The sequence below is a fragment of the Alligator sinensis genome, unplaced genomic scaffold (genome assembly GCF_000455745.1).
Source record: "Alligator sinensis unplaced genomic scaffold, ASM45574v1 scaffold505_1, whole genome shotgun sequence".
In the NCBI taxonomy this organism is placed as follows: domain Eukaryota; kingdom Metazoa; phylum Chordata; order Crocodylia; family Alligatoridae; genus Alligator; species Alligator sinensis.
Window position 1 is genome coordinate 1,061,847 of NW_005841940.1, and position 23,561 is coordinate 1,085,407.

The 23,561-nt window shown below is 46.2% G+C and overlaps 2 protein-coding genes across 6 annotated transcripts in view; one reads left to right on the forward strand and one right to left on the reverse strand.

Annotated features, from left to right (window-relative positions):
* The window catches only part of PISD (phosphatidylserine decarboxylase), a 35,253-nt gene that overhangs the window by 4,141 nt on the left and 7,551 nt on the right, over nt 1-23,561 (reverse strand). For 2 of the 5 annotated variants that reach the window (XM_014518128.2, XM_025199271.1), the window contains exons 4-6: nt 5,705-5,941; nt 4,954-5,092; nt 3,260-3,406 (exon numbers count right to left, since the gene is read on the reverse strand). In XM_014518128.2, the coding sequence (XP_014373614.1) occupies nt 3,260-3,406; nt 4,954-5,092; nt 5,705-5,941 (523 nt within the window). Of the gene's footprint in view, nt 1-3,259; nt 3,407-4,953; nt 5,093-5,704; nt 5,942-8,226; nt 8,393-10,809; nt 11,239-17,078; nt 17,325-23,561 lie in introns of those variants that run through there. The other 3 variants (XM_025199269.1, XM_006019856.3, XM_025199270.1) reach the window with 3 other exon arrangements.
* Nucleotides 20,573-23,561, forward strand: part of LOC102369456 (melanotransferrin-like) — a 35,962-nt gene continuing 32,973 nt past the window's right edge. Inside the window, exon 1 of the mRNA XM_025199265.1 lies at nt 20,573-20,589. The gene's annotated coding sequence lies outside the window, so the exon portion shown is untranslated. The remainder of the gene's footprint in view (nt 20,590-23,561) is intronic.

Below are 23,561 nucleotides of genomic sequence, written 5' to 3' on the forward strand. Positions count from 1 at the left end.
CCCGGCTAGACAGATGCGGGGCTTGTACCACGACCTGGCAACCAACCCTTTGCGGCCCAGTGGTTGAGAACCTCTGCTCTAGAGCAGCCCTAATGGAGGACTTGAATAGAACTGAGAGAATTCACAAAGAACAACAAGCAGGGTTCACATCATCTGAAAGGGCTGTATTGAGACAGAAGTGATTGAAGAGAGGGGAACTCTAAATGGCAATCCACATTATTCCCACATAGAATTCCTGCAACCCTATGGAAAGCATTTGGGAACATCTGTACTTCCTTAAGATGTTACATATACCAGTCAGAGGCAGAAACATGTGACAAAGTTAGATTTGGAGTTCTAGAATCTAGATTCACCAGCTAAGGGCCTACTGAGGATTACTAAATCTCTAAAAGTGCTTGATCTTTAACATCTGCAAACAGAGCCCTGGAGCACCTAAGGACTCAGCACCTATGTTCACATCCAAACACAGTTAGATCATGACACTATTTTACAATGAGTCTAGCACTGAACAGATCAAGTCCATTTTCACCTGTAACTTTTCAAAATTATCAGAATGCTCCTTAGTATGAAGGTGCTTGAATCCCTCTTCACTTTTGCCACCAATGGGGAACATACTTTTAAATATCAGTTATCCCATGGCAGGAGCTCCTCATCTGCCCAACACTCCCCTAAGGAGGCAAAATCTGTGTTTAGATTTGTTTGAAAATATCTGCCATTGCTCGGAGCCTAATTTATCATCCAGAATATTTAAGCTCCTGGCTCCCTGCTGAAGGGTTAAATGAAAGGGAAAACATTCCTACTAAATAGCTCATTAACAGGGATCTTGGTTTCTTAGGTGGGGGGGAAGGGGGGGAAACAGCGTAAAATGCAGATTTCCCATTTTAGCAGGGAAATCTGTGGCTTTTACAGCAAGCACTTTTTGCAAGCGAGTAGGAGGAGGGCCATCAGGCAGGGGGTGCCATGTACATATATATGCACATGGCTCCAGGCAGCCTGGGGAGCAGCTCCCACAGGTAAGGGTGGGGGGGAGGCAGAAGCCCCACAGGGAGGGAGGGAGTTGGGCAGGGCTGAGGTTGTTGCCCAGCCAGGCAGGGTGTGGAGCTTGGGGCCCAGGGCCACAATGCACGGCCCTGGCCAGGAGTGGGACAGGGCTATGGGCAGCTCATCTAGGGGACATGGGGCCAGCTCCCTGCCACTGCGTGAACTGGAGGGACAGAGGGAGGACCCATGCCCCCAAGATCTGTGGACAGGGTGGGGACAGAGGCAGGTGTGGGCTGCACACTGCAGGCTCCTGTCCTACTGCCCTGGGGCCTCTGCAGCTCAGCAGATGTAACCCAGTGCTGCAGTGAGCTCCATAATACCCTGGCAACGCTGGGGGGGAGGAGGGAGGCAGGCAGCATGGGTGGCAGAGCAGGGTTGTGCCCCTCCCTGCTGCTGCATGTGTGGGAGATGTCACTAAGGCAGTGCAGAGCTCACAGCAAGCAGCTTCCCTGTGCAACCGCGCTCTGCCCTGCAGCACTGGGTCATACCTGCGGGCTGCAGGGGCCTCAGGAGAGGGCAGTAGGGCAGCCTTGCACAGTGATCTGAGGGGGCATGGGTCCCCGCTATCCCCCAGGAGTGTGTGCTGCGACAGGAGGCTGGCCCCACCCCCTTCCTGAGCCCACAGCTGGCAGCAGGGGGGAGTCAGCTCCATGCTCCACTGCAGCAGCTGCTGCCTTCTATGGAGAGCAGGGGGCTGCAGACCTGGGTCCCTGGCCCCATAGCTCTGGCAACTGGGGGCCCCTCTGCCAGGGCTGGGGGAGCAGGGGCTGTGGGTGGGGGGCAAGGGGCATCAGCAAGGCTGGAGGTTCTGTGGGGGAGCCTTCAATTTTAATAATGGATTTGGGGGGGGTTTATCAGAGAATTTGCAATTTTTTTTTTTTTTTTTAAATCAGGGAAAACCAGGATCCCTGGTCATTAATAATACTTTGCCATAGAAGGATGTATAAATCTAATAAGCTTTGCCGCTTGCTCAGCCACAGTATTTGAGTCTAGCATCTTCATCTATGTTCACAGAATCAGCATGAACATGACAATATCACTGCCACCCAACAAGCTCAGGTGGAACTCAAACTGGACAAGGGGCTTTCTGGTCCTAGTGGGTTGTAACTATGCAAAATGGTTCTAGTGCTAAGAAACAAAACAGGTCTTTTTATCTACATGAATAGTATCACTGGACCACATCTCTAGCACTACTGGAAGAAAGCCATGATCTGTAGCCCTTCCAGTCCTGCAAAAGCATGAAGAAATGACTCTAGTACTGCAGAAATAAGCTAGGCAGCTCACCAGATAGGAAACAAAAGGCTTAAAGTGGGCCTAGGATCCAAAAAGAAAGTGTACCACAAAAGAAACTATAAAGGCTTCCAACCTATCTCATAGTACAGAAGAACATATACAGCAGTCATTAGGTTTCACCAGAGCCAGCAGGTTTGTAGCTAAAGCCATTTTTGTATTTTGTTGCACTTACAATGGATCTCCTGGCAGCATTTCCCTCTGAAACCCCAGCTTCAGTCTAAAGTTTGACAGATATCATGAGACTCATGCCAGCTCTCAGTCTCTCTCTCTTTCACAGGGCATTTGAAATCTTGTCTAAATCCTTTCTTTGTTGTTAGGTAATTAAAAAAAAAAGAATAAAAGAACTAGCATCTGCTGAATGAAGGATGTGTCTATTTGTAAAGTGAGGAGTAGGGCTGTGGGTAAAACCTCCCAGCTGTGACTCCAATCAAGTGACTTTGTTTAGTTACATATTCACAGGCTCCATAAGACCGAGTTACCCATAATCATCACATTCCCCCTCCAGGAAACTCCCCTTTGCCAGCCTTAGAGACTGTGCCTTAGATTGCTGCTTGTTCTGTGGATATGGAAAGGGAGAGTGCTCCTTCTCCCCATTTAGGTGATGAGAGAACATTTTCAAGCTCTTAATCTTCACTGTAAGAAATTTAATGGAAACAAGTCAGGTTTTCATACACTGAGAGAACTGGGATTGTTTGGAGACCGAGTTACTCAACTCACTAGTTACGATAAGCTATGGGCAAGACTCTGAAACCCAGAAATTTATTAGGGTGGTGCTCAGGATTTTCATGTGTGCAACAAGCAGCTCACTCCTGGTTCTGCAAGCACATCACAAAGACATAGTTCTGTGCCTTTCTCAGTAACAGACCCTGCCTGCACTTTCCAAAGCACTTGCTCTGTGTTCCTGTCTCCAGAGGTAAGAACCTACCTGGGAAGTGGCGTCGGTGTGATACTCTCCAGTCAGTGGGTGAATGGAAGCAGTGATAATCACCAGGGGCCAGGTAGATCACACAGTGATAGAGTTCATTCCCCTCCTTTGTGACGAGCTGATTTTGGAATGAGTTGCAAGAGGAGGCTACAAGGGAACAACAGAATAATGGAAGGAATTATAAAGAATGGACAAAAGGACCCCCTGAAAGAATCTACTGCATATGAGAAGCGTGCACTGTGAAATATGCAATACTCAGAAGACCATGGTAACTGCAGAGCACTAAATGTACCCCACACTTATTGATGTGGCAATAGGAAATCTTGAACAGATGTGTTTCAATGCAGGGGTCCCACCATTTTAAGCAACTTGATTCCTTTTCTATATAATTTAAACATTTTGGAAGTTCAGTCCTTGAAGAATTCAAATAGTTTTAAAGAACCTCAGCTTTCCCAGACAGAAGAAAAGCAGCAGAAGCTTGGAGCTAACAGAATACAAGGGGCTTGTCTAAAAGACACCTCAAGTATTTGGGGATAGAAACATTTGGGGGAACACTCCAGGGTTATGAAAACATAGTTTGGTTGTATTTTCATAAGTGCTGCAAAAATCCTGTGGCTTCCAAAGGGTTTCTTTTCATGGCATGCTGCTCACTCGTAAGTTTATCCAACCATCTTACCACCAGACTGATGGCCTTGGAGAAAGAAGCGCTTGACCACAGAACAGCTCTAGCAGAAGCAACAAGAGCACAAAGTTCCTCACAGTCTCTGAAGCCCTGACCCGAGACGAGCCGCTCTAGGCCTAAGAGAAGAGAGACTGATGTCTCTATGCTGCAGTGCTACTGCCAAAATCTGATCTAATATAACAGCTCTTAACTGGACACACAGGCACGTTTCAGTCTGACACCAAAAGCTCAGAATTGTCATTAAGGTGAGAAACCCTGAAATCAGCCACCATCAACCCAATAAAGGACAGAGTAGAGATGCATCTTATAGACTAATTGAATCAAGAGTTGTATAAGCTTTTATGAGCAAGAGCTCATTTCATCAGATGCTACCCCAATATAATCACGTATTATGGCAGAGGTTTTCAACCTTTTTTAGTCTAAGTACCCCCAGTGGCTGGATGCTGAGCAAGGGGGGAAGGGGGCAGCGCATGGCCAGACATGGAGCAGGGAGGTGGGGACGAAGCACCTCCCAGGAGCAGGGCTGGGGCAGGGCGAGGACAGTGGTGTCCCTCTGTGGGGCGACGAAGCTCAGCAGGCTGGTGTGTGGTAGCAGTGGCTGTCGCATGTGAGCTTTCTTGCCCTGCAGAGGGGTGTCGCTGCTCTTGCCCCACCCAAACCCTGCTCCTGGGAGGCAGCAGTGCTCCGTCCCCTCCCCACCACACATACCCCCTAGGACTGGTCCAAGTACCCCCAGGGGTACACATACCCCCAGTTGACAACCCCTGCACTATGGGAACAGCAGTTAATCATAGCAAATACAAAACACAGTCTGGCAAGAGTGAAGGGGTACTAAGGAGAAAGGGAGCCATGTTATTTCTCACACTAAGCCAAAAGGAAGCAGGGCTGTTTTTGCTGCTGCTGAAAGTATGTGGGTATAGCCTAGTACAAATAGGATTTATCATTTCCCTGCAGTTAATGGAAACTGTGAAAAGGCGCACACCTACTAAGAGACCAACCGAGGCAAGCTTACTTTGGCTGAACTGTAGGTCCTCTGGACTGATCTGTGGCCCCAGAAAGGACTCCAGTGAGTAAGTGACACCCTTTACTTGCTCCACCTCACAGTTCTTCACTTGTCCAAAGTTGAGAATTTTTCCGTCTGAGGGACTGATCTACAGGAAACAGTGAAAGGAAAAGCATTAGGAGTCCAGGCATCTCTCAACACACTCCATTGTAGTTGGAAGAAAAACAAGCCTTAATGGTCATTTCAGTGTGCAGCTTGCACTTTTCTTCCCCCCAGGTTAAACCTTCACCCCACACAGGGATAGACCCAACCCCTTCTACATGGGAAAGGTAAGCAGGGCACCCCATAACTGAGATCCAGAAGGACCAAAGTGGACATTTCATATTGGCATTCAAAGTGGACATCATTATGATCCCCTAAAGAGACAGGTTTCTATTTCAATGAGAATGCATGCTCCAGTCTACATGGAACAACTCACAGGGGAAATACCCTCTACTGACCTAGTAGTCTAGTAACAATTGTTATTCCTCACCCCGATAGCCTATATGTAACTAAGAAGAACAGCAGCAACTGTAGGAGCAAATGACGGATCTACAGCTCCATTCAGCCCAGTCTAGCCCACCTTCCCAGGATTTGGCCTGCAGCTAGTTCATGTTTAGCACCTGTCCACACACAAACTAGAAGGGAAGCTACAAGCCAATGTAAACTTCCCTCTCTGAGTTAAAACACAATGCAACCTCTCTCCCATCCCCATCCTCACCACACTGTGCAAGCAGCAGACTGGCCGGGCCTGTGGTTTTAGCTTCCTGCGAAAAAACTCGCTGAGGTTTCTGTAGTGATGAAGATCTTCGACAGCTGCCTCCTTCATGTTCACACCAAACGTCCAAATATACAGGCTGTACACAGGCTTCCGGAGCCAGGTTGGCAGCTCGACCTGGTTCAGACGTCCCCAGGCTCGTGACAGCAGTCGTGTTGGTACTGATTTGTACAGAGCAACCTAGAGAAAGAGAGAGGGATTATGCTTTGCTCTTCTATTCTCTCTACTGCCCCTGGCATTCGCTCAGCTTTCCCCATGAAGTGGACTGGACAGAGGTGTCCCTGCTAGGGCTTCCCTGACTTCAGTGGGGTTGTACCGAGCATGTATTAGCCCTCAAGTCTTCAGTATGCCAGAAGCAGAACCTCACTTTCACTCCCTTGCAATGACATGCTAGGAGAGACGACATAAGCTCCTGCTCTGGAAGCAAAACAGGTAAATCTGGACATTTCACCAGATGTGGGAAGGGACAGTGGAGTCCTTTCTAACAGGGCTTTTTTGACGCTTATGTTTTTGCAGTTAGGTAAAAGGTAGAGGTGCAGACCAATTACAACTGCAGCACAGAAGCCACCTTTCAGTGAGGTGCAGGGCAGCCACAGTGCAGGCTCCCTCTTCCCACTCAGGCTGCTGCTTCAGGCATGAATTAGTGGAAACTGCTCCTAAGAGGCTTGCAGACAAGCAGCACATTTCCAGCTTTCCAGTACAGCACTGATGAGATGAGGCTGAGCAGACTACCCCATTTGTCTTTGTGAACAACCAAAAGGAGCCCCACTTCAGAATACACCCCTACATCTCAGCACTTCTCACACTCCCGTCTAATCCTACACACTAGTTGTTCTCTTCTCATCATGCCAGTACAATTATAGCAGTGCAGTCCTTCCTTACATGGTTCCCATTCTCCCACGAGTATAAAGGCCACTGATCCTCTTTTCCCTACATGAAAAGGAACAGCTATCCCAGTATATGGCACCTCTATACTTGCCATAACTTACACCAGTGCAACTATTTTGGTTTAAAAAAAAATACCACTAACCAACATGGCTACAAGACTGTATATGCCAGGCCTTACCATTTGGGCCATTCCAAGGATCACTCACCTGCGATTTGTGGTATCCGTTATTACTCAACAATTTGCAAAAGCATATTTTAATCACACATAGAGGAGAGAGCCCTCTAAAATATGTTTTGCAAAGAGAACACTTATCTACAAATGTCTGCTAGAAATTTACTTAATGGTGAACCTAGCTAGTACCAGTTCCAAGAGAAAAGGTTTCTCTTTTCTTTCCCAAGCCAAAGAGAAGCTATTTACTCCCTGTGGCAAGGGTATCCATCCTAGTTAGGATCTGCAGAAAGCAGCGGTCAATATGAACAGCAGTTCATGCTTCCCAAGAGGTGGTCTTTTACCTTGTTTGTTCTATGAGGTGCATTTATTTCACTCACAGATCACCACCTCCACTAATGGCTGATGCCTAGAAATAAAAACCAGTGACTTTAAAATGAGACACTGCCAACTTAACCTTACTTCAGACTGAGACACCTTAAACCAACTAAACAAGCAACACCCGAGATCACAGTAAGTGAAGGGTTAGACAGAAATATTTTCTAGCTTGTTTACTCTGTGCATTTGAAAGCCATTGCAGAAAGATAGTTTCCTGGTTTTCCTGTGGAACCAACTCATGGATTTCTCCCAGTCATGGGAGAGGGTTTTGTTTTGATTTTTTTAATAATGTGTGATTGTAAAACCACTGGCAAGCTGGCAAAACAACTTGGGGTCATGCACAATTCTTGAAGGTGCCTACTTCACTTTTTAAAACTGACTGGCTTTTCAGGTTCATGGTGTTTGATTAGCTGCCGTAAATGTTAAGAGCTGGCACAGCTGTTGAAGTTTGCAGTAAAAAAACTTCAGTGCTATTTGCACATTGTAATGATCTGTATACAGAGAAACATCCATGGGTTAAAGCTTCCTACATTCTCCCACTTTAGCTAGGAGCATTTGCATTCACATGTTATCTAAACAGTTAAGACTTCAGGCACCCAAGAACAAAATTAAGGAACAAGTAACCACAACCCTTCTTACGCACAAGTTACAGCAGATGAGAGGTCACATGAACATGTCTGCAAAAGGCTTGGCCTGCCTTACCCCAGCTCTAATATTTGTGGGTGTAACTGTCTGAATGAATTTTCCATCAATTTTCTCCCACTTGGGACCCCACTCAGTAAATGTCCATATGCAAATTCTATGCTACTGAAAATTCATCCTCTGTCTGTGAAACACTATCCCTGATGCTTCCAAACAAACAGATAAAGTAAAAGCTTGAGGGAGAGGGAAACATGAACCACAGCTTGCTGCTTTAATACTGCCTATCATCCTGCTCGTTCCTCTTCTGCCAATGCCCCTCCATTGTAAGAAAGAGAACAGTCACCCACACAATTGTTACCAAGCACGGTAAAGACCTGATCACACTTACCCTGCTCATAGGCCTCCATCCCACTCTGGTCAAGGGTTTAAGAGCACCGAAAGGCAGAAGGTAATAGAGAATAGTCAGAGGCCAAGAACGGAGTTTCAGAGCAGGCTTAGACATACAGCTGAGCTGGCCCAACCTCCGCCTCAGGGCCAACTGGGGGAATTGCAACCTGTAAGATGACACACATGGGGGTCAGCCTGCTCAGCACCAGAACCACCAGTTCCTCATAGCCAGGGTGGTTATCCCAGTCCATTACATTTACATACTGCCTCTGCACATCCCTGCTCCTTTATTTGGCTTCAAACTTGTCCCTTTCCCAAATAGTGTCAGCTCACCCCTGAATGAGAGACACCCAAAACACAGGATCAGTATACCCTCCTGATGGTCTGAAGACTTGGAGAATTACAACACATTTTGTACTGACGAAGGTCTGAGAGAAGTGAAAACCAGGCCAACTGGCAGCGTAACATGAATGGTAGGCTAGGAATCACCAGAGAAGGAAGAAACCAGCTCCTTCCCAGATTTCTGAAGATGAAGCGGCTCTACCTGACAGGAAACAGGCATGTAACCTCTCCAATGCTGGGAGAGGTAGAAAGGTCACAAGCAGAGAACCCAGGGCTCAGGAGCCTGGGAATAAAACCTATTTTGTGCAGGAGGGTTAGGCCCAAGTCAAGAAAAGAACACAAGTTGCAGTGCAAGAACCCCACAAGCCCAGGGCAGTGATGTCCCAGATGTGGGGCTCCAGGGCTTCAGTTAGGGGTAGGATGATTGGAATCTGGCTCTAAGTTCCACCTACAGTGCTGTTCCCTCTTGCAACTGCTGGAGAAGATCCTGGGCTCACACTGCTTGTTGGGAAGGAGCTACAACCCCTGGGAGAAAGGGAAATTTAAACACACATCTCTCCTTTCCCTTTGCAGCAGCAGCAGTGGGAGGAACTCATGCTTGCTACCATTCTTCTTTTCTGGTAGTCCCTCCAAATAGGGGGCAACATCAGAAGCTACCAGCATGAGACAGCTCGCCAGCTGGAGGAACCCTGACTATATTGTGCCCGAGTCCTATGCTGGACCACAAAAAGCAGGAGGGTCAAACTGTAATATGCCTGGAATCAGCCTGCTGGACACTAACTGACTTCAGGAAATATCAGGCCCCATGTGGCCTGGTTCTTAGCTCTGCAGAGCCAAACAAGTGGTATTTGTGAGTTCATGCACATTGTGCCCAAAGTGCCAAAGGCAAAAGGCACCTCTCAGGTCTTACATCATTCTAGGGCACCTCAGTCCTAGAAAGATGATACAAGGATGAAACTCATACACTGTTTGGGTAGTGTGGTAATTCAGGCTGCACAGCCCAATCAGCCTTTGGTTTCATAAACAACTGGGAGAGTTATTTTTTGGTCTTAGGCCAGACACCTACATTACAAACTCATTTTGTATAAACAGCCACCAGTAGCCTGTGTCTTATGGGCCAGAATGACTCAGCAGGACGCTCCACATCCCATTAGGAGACCTTGCTTGGGTCTTCTTTGGGCAAACCATTTTCTTCCCCTCTTTTTCCCCAGGAGAGTCCCCTGGGGGGCAATGCCTAGCCATTTTTGTTCTCAACGCTTCTCAGGACATGTCAGCAGACTGAAGTCCTCTGGACATGCACTCAGGTCTGCTGGGCAACTACTAGGGTGTGAGAGAGAGGCAGGGCGTGTTACAGCCAACTCAAGCAGTTATATAATCTATCGATCGATCGATCGATCGATCAATCAATCAGTCAATAGATATAACTGTTTGAGTTAGCTGTAACATGCTCTGCCTCTCTCTCCCAGAGAGAAAGGAGCTGGGAGATTAGAAAGGGAAATACAGTCTTGTCAACTTGCTGTTCTAAAGATACGGGGCAAGATTAAAGCAGAACCTGTGCAAGTGGTATGGCCACCACTGAGATTTCTGTTGTGCCTCTGGGTAGTGATTTCCTCAGTAAGTAACACTACTTCTTCCAAAACAAAGGAAGATTCTGGGCAGCAGAGTGAAAGAAAAACCCAAGATGAAGTGTTTTCTCAGCAGAAACAGAGCAGGCCTCATCTACATGAGATGAGACCTGCCTAGAGCACAGGAATAGGAAGGGACAGTTAACCTGTGGGTCCTCCTCCCACTGATCCTCACCTCCCAGGGCCTGAGAGCCTTGCAAGGCAGCTGGCCTCACCAAGAGCTCTGAGGACAAGGTACTACTTTCCCCTCCCATTGCCTTCTCCCCACCTTCACTGCAGACAGCCATGGACCAATCCCTGCAGAGCTGCATCCTGGCAGCTTGCTCGAAACCCCCTGGCTTCTCACTGTCTTGGCCTTGCCTCAGAGAAGCCCCTCACTACATTTTCTGCTCTCCTGATGATCAGAAGGTGACCAGAGGGAAAGAAATCCTCATCCGTTTCCCTTGCTGTGAAATAGCATTCCCTCCCCTGCCAACTCAGTTCATAAGGAGCTTTATAGTAATTAGGCCAAACAAAAGCTTTGCAGATGGCTGTCACTCCTTCTGTCCATCTTCCCTCCCTCCCTCATTTCTCCCTTCGGTTGCTGTTCCCGCAAAGCGGAAAACACCGAACAGTACCTGAAACGGGCTCTCCTATTTGATGGGACCCCAGCAGAGCTGGCCAGGCCTGGACTCTCCAGATGTGGGTGCTGCTCCGCAGCACAGCTGCTGCTGCCACCGTTCCCTGAACGTAGCCTCCGGACATGAATTCTAACTTTGCGGAGGTTGTAGCAAGAGGGACGAGGGTTAGATAAAGCTTTATAGCATCTCACCATTTCCCTGCGTGCAGATCTGGTCCCTGCAGGGTGTTTGACTGACACATTGTCAGGATGAAGGTCAGTCGCAAGTCTCAGTCAGTCTCTCCTTTTCCTCTACTTCCCCTTCCCTTGCTTGCAGCAGCACAGGAGGGAAGACACGACGTCACGGCTCCCAATTCCCCCGCTGGTTTGTCTCCGGATTCCCCCTCTGTCTCTTTCCTACTTGCAATTCGGGCTACGAGGGTCCTGGCTATTGCAAACAAACAGGCATTGTGTCACACTTTATCATCCTCCTGTACAGGCAGCTGTGCATGAGACAAAAAACAACCTCTGCCTGCAAACGGTCCCCACTCCTCGCTAGCCAGGACTGCCATTGAAGCTCAGCTCCCAGATGAGCCTCCTGCAGTCCAAGGCTGCCAGGCACCAAAGCACTATTGTCAGCACTGCAGCCAGCTGGCCTTACACAGCTATCCTGAGAGCCAGTCTGAATGCGAGGCTGGGAGGTGGGGGCGGAGAAGAGGAGGAGGGAGATAATTCATGCCTTCAATTCTGCACTGCAGTAACTGCAGCTAGATCCGTTCTGGACTGCTGAGTGATCTGATGTATATGCAGCATTCGTGCTGCCAAAAAGCTCCTAAGCAAGGAGCAGGAGAGGGAACATCTCTTCCATCTCATACAGCCCAGCCAGAGACTGACCCGTTTCCTGGACCCCCTTGCCATCCCACGCAGCCCACCAAGGGAGAGGGGAAAAAATGCTTTTCTACCAGTACACTTCTACAATGGAACAAACCCAAGGCCAGCTTGAGAAGTAGGTGCTACCAGTGTTCAACAGATGCTTTATGTGGCTCGCAGCATCACAACGATAGTGTTCACATCCCAAAGAGCTCAAAGGTCAAGTCAGCATGGGGCTGGAAGCTTGCCTACAGGACTGTGCCTATTTGACCCAACCCAGCCTTGGAAATATTCAGCTTGAGAAGTTCTCTTCTCCCACCCTACAGATTGCACCTTCCTGCATCTCCTGCTGGATGTTCTGTATTGTTAATGGGAGGAAACCAATAACAAGAGGCCAGCCCAGGGATCAGTAATGAGTGACACCTGACTTCAGTGTCAGCCACAGTATAGGACAGGGGCGGGCAATTATTTTGGGCAGAGGGCCGCTTACTGAGTTTTGGCAAGCCATTGAGGGCCGCACGACAGGCAGCTCAGGGCAGATAAATATTAATTTTCTAAATTTTTTAGGGGCCCCATGGGCTGGATAGAATGTCCCGGTAGGCTGCATCCGGCCCCCGGGCCGCATTTTGCCCACCCTGGTATAGGAGTTCAATATTTAAGCAGAATAGTTAATCACTAATGACTTCTGCCCAAACCAAGGGAGAAACCAGTTTTCCCTTTGCAAAGCACACCTCACACACCAGTGCCAGAAGTGATGCGGCTCTTCAGTGAGGGCTTTTTTGCACTAATCCAGGGTTGGAGAGGTTACACATTGTATGGGTGGGCAAGGAAGAAAATAGGAGTGGCAGGGCAGGCAGGAAGACATTGAGTTGCATTCTCATGTGCTAACAGCGTCCCAGTTCAGGCTGTCCCTTCAAGAACCCCTGTTAGAGAGAGGCACATTTTGATGGCTGCCTTCCCTGCCCCGTTCCAGATGTTTCTTTAGAAACACCTCTAGTGCCCTAAACATGAGAGAGAAGGAAGGAAATTCATCAAACTATAGCTTTTCAGGAAGATCTCTTATGTTAAATACAAGAGCCACAGATGAGGCTGATGTAGCTACTGCGTATTAAAGGAATGCTAGTAACATGAAATGCAGTCACTTAAAAACAGTGAAACATGGTTCAGGCACAACACGTGCTTCATCTCTTGAATCCCCCAGCTACTTCTGTGGTTTTGTAGTCACACTTGTCTATTTTTAACATGCTTTCTTTTTTGTTGCAGCATCAAAGGCCTACGTAAAAGGAGAATCTGACTCTACAGAGGAAGAGTGAAACAGCAGACAGGAAGTTTGATTAAAGTAACCAGAAAAAGTAAGTCAGATATTTACTCTTGAACTGCTACTGACGGGAACAGGAGGAGTTTCTAGTTACAAGAATAGGTACAAATGTTGAGCCAGAAACATAATTGAAGTGGACAGAGTTCCTTTAAAAAACATTTTGTTAGGACAAGGGGAAAGCCATTATCAAGATCCCAACAAATGCAGGGCATCCAGGCAAACTCCAGAAGCTGTGAAAAGGGAAAGGAACTATTCACAGCATTGATGCAGAGGCTGGAGAAGGGCAAGGCTGACCCTTACATTTCTTTTCCTCCTGCTCACATTCCCAACATGCAGGGGCTCCCACACGCAAGGACGTGTGCGCTGCTTTTCTCTTTGCTGTTGATTTAGCCTCATTCTATAGGTCTAGGGGACCTCATGGACATGTAGGAAAAATACAGAACAAGTAACATGCATTCCCAATGAATAGAACTATTCCCCCCAGAGCCAGGAGAGGAAATGCTCCTTTCAAATACAAGCTGTTCTAATGGAAGCCTCCCAACTGATGTTCCCCACCCCAAGCATGTGTACATCCTAGACTGCGGGACTGGGTTTTTATTTCCACACGGTGCTAAAGAAGCATGAGGAGAATGAAACAACCAACTTGCACCCCAGGACTGAACAAGTACTGGAACACACCACTGTTTAATGGTGGCACCGCTGAAGGTGGGAAAGGAACTTGTGATGGTGGCTACTACTCTCTAGGGCAAGAATCCTAAGGCATCTTTATACGTGCTCCAGGGATTGGGGGGAGGGGGGCGCTTTAAGTATAGCATCTCTGAGAGCCTCTCTAATTAAAGTGCCAGCAGCATTTTGTGTATTCAGCATCCCGTGCTTCAAAATGGCAGTGGGGCGCTTTAAAGCTTGTTCAACAAGTTTTAGTTAAACTGCCCATTTTGAAGCATGGGGACGCTGAATGCAGGAGATGTGGAGGCTGCTGGTGCATGCTAATTAGCACACTCCAGCAGATTCAGTTAATCGAGTCTGGTCTAAGGCACTGTAATTACAGTGCGTCAGAGCAGCGTTCCTGCACATTTACAGGCACCCCATGATACAAAAGAGACTCTGCTTGGTAAACTTCAGGGAGAGATGGATATCAATGCAGTTTGCATCCCTTTCTCCACTCCTACATGAACCATGTAGGTGACAAGTCTTTTGTTTCTCAGAAATTCTGTTCTAATCAACCCTTTATGCCCACCAAGAAACAAGCCCAAGGCCTATGACAAAAACCTGCTTAAAAACTGATGTACAAGCACACATGGCACGTTAACGTATCACTAGCTGTACTGGAGGACCTGAGGACAGTTTGGACCTTCTTGCCTATCCAGTACTGGGGCTTCACCCCCAACCAACCCCACCTGCCTGAACTGCCCCAGAATCCCTTGTAAGCAAGTAAAAGAAGTAGGGACTGCTTGAGGCATAAATCCCCAAAGGGGAATTATTATCTAATAATGAACAGCTAATCTGTCAGCTATGCAACTCCACTCTGCTCTGTCAGTTCACATAAGCATCAAATCCAGTGACCTCATTTAATTACTTGTCTTCTCATTACTGCTTCAAGCCCTTCCTCTCAAGACTCCAAAACACTAAATCAGGGGATTTGTAGGAATCTGAGACCACAATTAAGAAATGTCAATTTTCAAATCATGTGTGCATTGCTGGACTTGGGATCTGCCAGCCCAAGGGCCAGAAGCCCTCCCTTCCTATTCCCTGCATTTGGCACCAGTACTACCACTTAGAAATATCTGGCATAACTTAAAATAGATGTCTGCAAGCCGCGCTGCTGTTGAACTGATCCCACCCAAGAAGCACATGAGAAAATACCAAGCAGTGAAGTGTTGGGGGGAGTGAGAGGGGGGACAGTTCTGACAGGGAAACTGCCTGCCTGTACCAGAAAGACGTACTCTTAGTGGCATGTGGCAGCTCATCATCAAAGCTTCATCCCTTTCCCCCAGCCACTGCCAGTTCTCTCCGTTTGAATGTGTGTATATATTTAAAAAGAAATCCCTCTTCCCCTCCAGCTCTGCTGTGGGGTAGTCCAGCAGCAGAAACAATACCCTCCTCAGCAGCCAATCAGGATCTCTGCTACTTTAAGAGCAAAACAAAAATCCTTTCAGGCATTGGGGGAACCTGGATGCAGACTGGCTTTTGTGGGAGTCACATGATTGTTAAGGGAGTGTGTTTCCCTCCCCAGAAAGCCTGCAATCCCCTAACCTTCTTTGTGGATTTGTCAGCACCAGCTAGGAAACGTGTTACGTATCCCAATTCAGGGAGGCTTTTTCCACCTATAGCTTCTAGAATTCTCCATCTGCTCCCTCTCCCGCAAAAGCCTTCCCACAATTCCCCCTACCTCAAGAAGTTTTTGTAATTAGTTTTGGGGTTTTTTTAAATGGAAACTAAAGTCACCATTTAGATGCAGTGAAAGAAATCAACATTTTGGAAAGGCCAAGAAATATTTATCATCTCTAAAAATTGCAGTTTTTCTTAACTAATCATTGATCTCTCTACTCCTGTAAAGCCACAAGACAATTTGTAGCACTCTTAACATTTGTAGTATTTTAAATTCTCCACTTTTATAACCCATCTTCCATTTCAAACACTGAACAAGTATCTTTCACCCTAGAAATCTATAGAGCCAGGTCTCTGCTGGAGTAAAAGGCATCTAAAATAAAAGCACATTGGAGAACTGGTGGTTGATTTTTTACTTTTCTTCTGAAAAGGAAAATTCTTAAGTACTTAAGAGTCCAGAGTTGGAAACTCAACAAAAATAGCAGAAGCTCACGTGCAACTCCTGAGCCTGACTACAGTTTTTGTGACTGGTAACGCAGGAACTACGTACTCTGTTAATACTGGTACAACTCAACCTTTACATTTTGCGGAGATTTCTAACGCTCTGACTTTTCAACTTTCTCATCTATCCTGAAATGCCAAGAGAACAGTGACTAATAAGTGGTGCTCCTTGGAGTCCAACTTGGTCTTGCTGCATCCCAAAGTCTCCGCATTCTTCCCTGGGAGTTAGCCTCTGCGGCTGCCAGAACTGGTGTCCAGGTAAGCCTGTTTTGGTTCCTTCACAGTTTTCCTGCTTTTATCTGCTAAAATGTGACAGTCACTTGGCTCCTCCCAACCATTTTTACAAGTTTCCAAGACAGGTAAACAAAACAATGGATTTCCAACCCCCCATAAAATGTTCCTGAAAAATTCATACAGGCTGGCGCACAAAAAGGGGGGAAAATTAATCTGTGCCTAACAGAAGTCATATGTACTGAAGTGTCCACCCCTCCCTATAACCCTAGGACATCACCCTAAACCAGTCATTTGTGACCCCCAACATTCTTCATAGCTCTATTTTTTACCAGTGACTTTGGATGTACCAATTACATTTAAGTAAGACTGCAGGCTGTGAGTTTGCTCTGTTGGAATAGTAAAAGAAGAGACCTAAGCAAGGTTTCTTCAGCTGGACAACTTCTGTGGAGAACATGATCCTATGGGACCATCACCAGATCTTAGCCCCACACTAGGCTGCCAATGCCCATCAGCCAGGACACCCAGATAGATGCCAAACCCCACCCAAAAGAAGTCCCAACTCCAATCGCAATTCACTGGCATAGTGCTAGGTCCTTGAAACAATACCAAGAGCCAGCACAGTAGGACAATACTGAATCCTACTGACCCAGCACCCTGGAGGGATTCACAAAGAAAGCTAAGCCTTCACATATGGAGAGGCATGCAAATCAGGAGGATGACTAACAGCAATCTTTGTTCTTTGTCTGCTACATGTGCATCCGCCCCTGTACAGATTCAAAGTGTTAACTCCATTGCAGGCTCATTTTTTTGAAAACCACCCACAGATAACACAGAAGCTAGTTCTCTAAACTCATTTCCACCTTGAAATCCTCCTCCCCTCTCAAACAGTCCATAACACAATCCCCTCTCATGCTTATCATGTTTCTAACAGTCTAAAACCTGGGTGAAGTTACAGAGGGTAGCCACACTTCAGCACAAAAACTACACTTGGCCAAACTACAGTAACAATTTGTTCCCCACTCAGCGGAAGGTTTCACCTGTAGCTGCTGCTGTTTGCTGATGGCCAAAATAATCTTCTAGAAGCCTGAGAGGATGAGCCCCAGGAGAGCAGCTTCTGAGATCTCAGACCGTTGGCACCGTCTGATTGCCAGTGCTGACCGGCTCATTGCGTTAAGATAGAAGCACAAAGCACTGGGACCTCCTGTTCAGCTCATATTTCAGCCATTCAGGCTCCCGAGTGAGAACTCTTAAGGAAGCCCCAATAATCATCAAAAGCAGCTGCCTTCTCACAACGCCCGAACTCTCCTGTGCCTCTTTAAGAGGCGGAGACAACACAGGAAAAACCGAAAGAAGAGAGAGAAGGGAGAGGGAAGACTCCATGGCAACATCATTTCTCACTTCCCCTAAATTACTTGGAAGCACTTCCCAGCGCTTACAAAACAGCAGACTCATACTAAAGTAGCCAGGCCTCTCTCACAAATCATCCCTTAGATTAGAACATGCGAGAACATACATTTTAGGCTAAACACCTGAAGCAGTTTCTAACAGTGAGAACAGTTTCCCAAATCGGGAACAGTTTCCCAAAGTTAAAAAACTACAGTTAACAAAGCACCACGCGGAATCATTACAGAACAACCCTGCAGACCAGGGCATACATTTCATACCTTGAGGATGGAAGAACATGTACCCAGGATGATCTAGGTCAAATTTTCTGCTGTGGATTACTGACATGTAACAGAACCTGGACGTAAACGTTCCCAGCTGCTGAGTACATACAGTATTAGTATGAACCCTTCAGAACATTCAGATACTTTGGTCCACAATCCCAGTGACACACATTTAACTAGAAAGACACTTACACCATGGAAGGGACTTAATTACATACAAACTTTCTCTCTGAATTGTTTGAACATTACACTGAAACTTACAATATTCTTGGATTGGCTGAAATATGGGGACAAATTTGCTGGAAAAACACTTTTCCTCCCCCCTCCTTCTGCTTTTGCTGTTGAAATCTCCCGATATGCCCCACAATACACATCTACCGCTCTGCTATATGCCAGAGATTTCTTCTGTATAACAACAGCTCCCCACACAGGATTCTGGCATCACAAGAAAGGAGCAAGTCCAAGACACAAACAGGCCAACTGGACTGAGAATTAGAGCGGACTGACTACTAAATCTCCAGTAGGGGATTTTCTGTTGACCCTTTCCCAGGCTGCCTTAAGAGTCAGGATCGCCCACTATGCAATAGGCTACTACCAAAAGCTCTGTGCCCACTAGATGATGTGTTCCATTACCAGACTGGTGCTAGGAAGCCCTGTGTAACTTGCTGGCACAGAGCAGGGCTGTCCAAACTGGTGGCCTGGGGGCTGCGAGAGTTAATCTACAGCCCCCCCAGACTCCTTCCAGCTGCTATTTCCCTTATTACTCCAGCTGCTACAGTCAGGGTTTCCAGACTCCCCCTCCATTTTCTGGCTTTCACTTCCTGCCCCCACCCCATGGGGTGAGGTGCAGCATAGCTTGCAGTACTGGGGAGCCTCTGGTGTGGCCAGCAGCCAAGGAAGAAGGGGCGCCCACTCATGGTGCAGCAGTCTGATGGGGGAGAAACCTTGGGGAATGGGGGAGCTTGCAGGTACCCCTGCTGGTGCAGTCCCAAGCTCCTAAATTGGACAGCCCCAACAGCATTCCAGAACGATCTTTCTACTGCTAACCATCACTGCTCATTGACCTGAAGAAACTCTGGGTACCCTGCACTTCTGAAGCCAAGCAGATGAGGTGCCTGCATACGGTGAGCTAGAACATCAAGCTATTGTCCATACACACTTCTAGGGGTCACTACAGACCAACACCACCACTGAAAGGTTCACTCTTACTGTTACACACAAATGCAACATTGCATATCACATCCGAAGTAACAACAAACCCAAGATATACAGGCAGGATGGCAGCAAATAATTCCTCCCTCTCTAGTTAAACTCTGGTCACTGTGTCACGATGTTTATCCAAACTCACTCTTTGGCCAAGGTTTTCTCTGTGTAAATTATACTATCAGTGTATCAACACTGCCACAGTATCCAGCAGAGAATGCAACTGCCTCCATTTAGCATGCACCATGGATGCTGTGCAGAAACACTCATCAAGAAACATTCCCTGATAGACTGGTGCTTATTGCCTCAAATCCCTCCTTCCACCCATATGATAAATATCTTACCTGTTCAGTTCACAGCTGTCTGCTTTGCCTCATCTAATTAAATGGAAGCTAATTCCACCAGTACTCACAACAAGACATACACTAATGTGTTAATCAGATCAAGCTATTAGCCACATACTGTCTCTAGGAAAATTAAAGGAAAAAAGCCCACACTGAAGAGCCAGTGGTTCCTGGTCCTTTTGATAAATAGGGGAAATTCATGAGAAACATAAGGGATGGCAGACACAAACCAATAGAGATTCTTTCTTATAAAGTGTTTGCAAACAAATACAAATAGGAATATTTTTTTGATTTTTCAAAATAGTCAGTCAAAATAATATAAACACATTCCTGCAAGGACATCCTCACCAACCAGCATTATGCAGGGTATTAGAGGCAGAAAGTAAAAACGACTAACTGCGTGTGCAGCATCAATCATGACATGCAACTGAGATCTGTATAACTTGAACTTTAAAACATTACCTGTAGAGTACAGCTCTTCCCCACAGGATTGATTTAGTGCTTTGGTGAGGGAATCATTAGAAGAAATTAATCAAACCCTTTGAAAATTATATTAAACATTCAAGCCCTTGTTTAGTGTATTGTAGGAAACCTTAATCATGCATCTTTTATGGCAGCTTTGAAGACGTACCTAAGGGAGGCATATTAAATGGAGGAAACTTCTACAGATTCTGGTTACACATGTATGTGTTGCTTCAGATAAATCAATTCAGTACCTGGATACACTGATACAACCTAAAAGAATTCACAAAGAACTAATTGCTGATATACAATTGCTGGCTGCTCTTTTAGATTATTCCTAATTGTGAATGATTAATAGAAACTTTGCAAATAGAATTAAAAATAGGCTCTCAGAGGAGGTACACTCTCAAAGACTAGCACAAAAAATAAGTATCTTTCCGCTTATCACACAGAACACTTCATTTCAGTGGAAATACAACAACCACATACAGAAATCAAAGTTCACATTTTAGCAAATGGTGACATTTTCAGGACTGTATTTCTGACCCAGGTCAATTGATTCATACTATCCAGAGCAAAACAATACTAAGACACCAAGTGTACGCCTTAGTACATATAGAAACTACATAATGAAAAACAATGCAAATAATGTTAATGTTTGGAGCTGCTTTCATTAGCTTTTACAACATAATATAGCCAGCACCTACTTTTACACACTGGGAAGGACTTGGACATTATAGTGATGGAGGCCATATGCATGCAGAAATATTTGCTTTTATTCTTTAGCTCATTGGCAGATGGTCCAGAACTGCTGCTTCTCTATCAGAATGGTGTATAAAAGTCACCTCAGATGCTCCAGACACCACAATAAGGTAATCTGCAGTGGGGAGAGGACTCTTTGCTTGCATATTACTTCTGCCACTGCCTTTTCTGCAGAAGCAGGAGAATCTACCTTCCATGTGGAACTAGCAGGTCAAGCACACTCTGACCTAGCTTATCTCATTTGTACACATAGAGTTCAGGAGCTGTGGAATCAGGAAGTCACAGTCACAGGTTCAGGCTAATACTATTCAAAAGCGTGTGCAGCTGCTGAGGCTTTCCCCACAGCCACGTTACAGTCTTTCAGACCCATCTACCCCACATAACTGCACTCCATTTCTGCCAATCCACAATCGTAAACATGGAGATAGTCCCCTTCTCTCCTATCCCAAGTTTGCTTCCCACAATTTCAAAAATGCACAGAAGGAATAATGCAGACAAGTCAGCAAAAACAGGCACTTGTTTCCAGGGAAAGAAACAGTACAGATATATTTTTGGTTGAATCCACCTTTGTAACACCCCTGGGGAAGCTTGAAAATAGTTTCCCTTCCTCTCCCACCCCCCATATTTTTTCCCTCCTAACTGGCAGGGTTTCTTCCAAAGGACACATTCAGTGGAGCCTAAACCAACATAGTATATACAAGAAGGGGGGCAGAGGAACCTGCCAGCATGGCACATTGGTATTTGCCTGTCCCACTTGGAGCCTTATCTGTTTGAAATTCTTCATGCAATTCTCCACTGAACAAACAAATCCTTAAGTGCTTGGTTCCACTAAGGCTAAACCTGTACTAGCAGCTCAGAACCGAGCAGCAAACCAGTGAAAACAAGCCTGTGTATTAGTCCAAAAGAAGAAAACTAATGTGTGAAGAAAACCAAAGGAAACAGCCCTGTTTCACATTTCCATTGTGTTTCTCAACAGTAAAAAGAAGTTGCTTTCTTATCATTATGACGGTGGAAAATGCCTTGACAGTGTCTTTTTAAAGAGTGAATACTCAGCAGAACTGTACATGTCCCCTTTGCATCATGCCATAAGGTCTTTCCTGATCCTGTTCAAAATGAACTGCGTTAGGTTGGGAAAGGAAGGCAGAGTGAACACAAATTCCTCAGAAACTGTTACAGCCCAAGCTGTTCACATCTGGCCTCTGCCATCAAATCCGATTTAGGTCACAAGTGAAAATGAGTTTAGAGATTCCAGTCTAGACCCTAGTAAACATATGGCTGGCCAAAGCTCCCCCCAGACAGACAGTGCTCAGGAAGGGTAAAGGAACATTCTCTGCACTGGCCTACCCTGTCAGGCCCCAACTTTCAGATATGTCATATTTGTTCACTCACAGAAAGGGGCCGGTGGCAAAGTAGCATGAAGTCACCTCATTGTGTGTTTAGTAGCAAAACAAACCAAAATAAGTACTGTCTTTATCAGTGTATAAGATGCACCCTCCCAAAAAAGGACAAAATTGATGAAAAATTCCACATCTGGTGTGATTGTGGGATGAGGGGTATCTCTCACATATGCCTTCAAGGCAACTGATGAAGAGGACTGGGAGGGCCGCAGGGAGGTAGAGAGCATGAGGACAGAGTTAGTGAGAAAGTCCCCCTCACAGAGTTGACCCTACTCAGACCACAAGGCAAGGAGAAATAGGGTTTCTCACAGCTCGACCATTAGGGATGGCAAGGCCCTGGAGGCTGGCCCAAGACACACACGGGGGCAGATGGCAGAATGGAAAGTGGACAACTACAGCCTCCTTCCCCAAATTTTTTCCCAGCAGCCCCTCAAGGCAACACAGTAACAGAATAGGCCCTAGGCCCCATCAGGGCTGTGTGTAGAAATGACTACTGTCACATATGCCTCTACTTGCTGGGTTCTCACCTGGAACTACCAATTCTCACTGGCATCTCCAGACTTTATAGGACCCCTGGGGATTGACCACCAGGACAAGATTATGGTGTTGTCTTCAATCTACCATATTGAAATTCAATAATTCTTCATTTCACAAGTTTCACATATAAAAACTCTTCACTTTTAGACCTCCTTTTTGGCAGGGAAAAATGCATTTTATGAACAGGAAAATACACTATTGTAAACTGTCTACCATGGAACTGTAGAAGATACGACAGCTATAAAGGTTTGTGTAATTTCTCTCAATGTATGGCTCCAATTAAGTCACTTTGATTACTATGGCGTGACCATGAAGCTAGTTTGCATTCTTCTTCACAGAGTGACAACATTGAAGACCTAGAATTGCTGGCATCTGGAAGAAAGGAACAAGCTTTACTTGAGGCTATAGATAATCTAGACTCATTAGGGATTAAGGCATTGCCCTGCAGGAAACAGTTCTCAGCATGTGCCCACACGCACTTGGGTAAGAACTGCATCTATGCAAATTCTGCACTGCAAACACATCTGCGTGGGCCTGAGTATCCTAGAATCTCAAACTTTCCCACGTACATTCACTCAGTCTGAACTCCCGTGTGCGGAAAATGATAATAAGGCACATTTTACAGGGGGAAAAATAAAGGCAGAGAAAAACTAAGTGACATGGTCAAAGTCATATTATGAGTCAACAGCAAAAGGGATACTTGGAACTAGCAACTCCTGACTCCACTTCCTCCATCTAGGGGCTGAAGCAAGCTTCTACACATGCTCTAGCCAGAGCTGTTACTGGCCTAGAGCAGCAGTCAGCAATGTTTTCTGGCAGTAAGCCAAAATTAACCAGCTTGGGTCTGAGGTAAGCCTGCACTAGGATCTAGCTGCTGCTTCTGCTTCTCCCCAGTGCTCAGGCGCAGCCTGTGGCCAAACACTACCACTGAAGCCCCCCAGCTCTGTGGGTTGCCAGCCCTTGCACACATTCAGTGCTAACTCTTTTTAAGTGCTCATATCTGTTATGCAGAATGATGTTACTATCACTTACAGACCACCTGCTTTAATTATAAATAGCCTAAGGTCTGTTTTGAGTATCTAGACTTCATGCCAATATAGGACTGTCAGCATATTTTTAAGTAAATTAAAAATTAAGAGATGCTACCA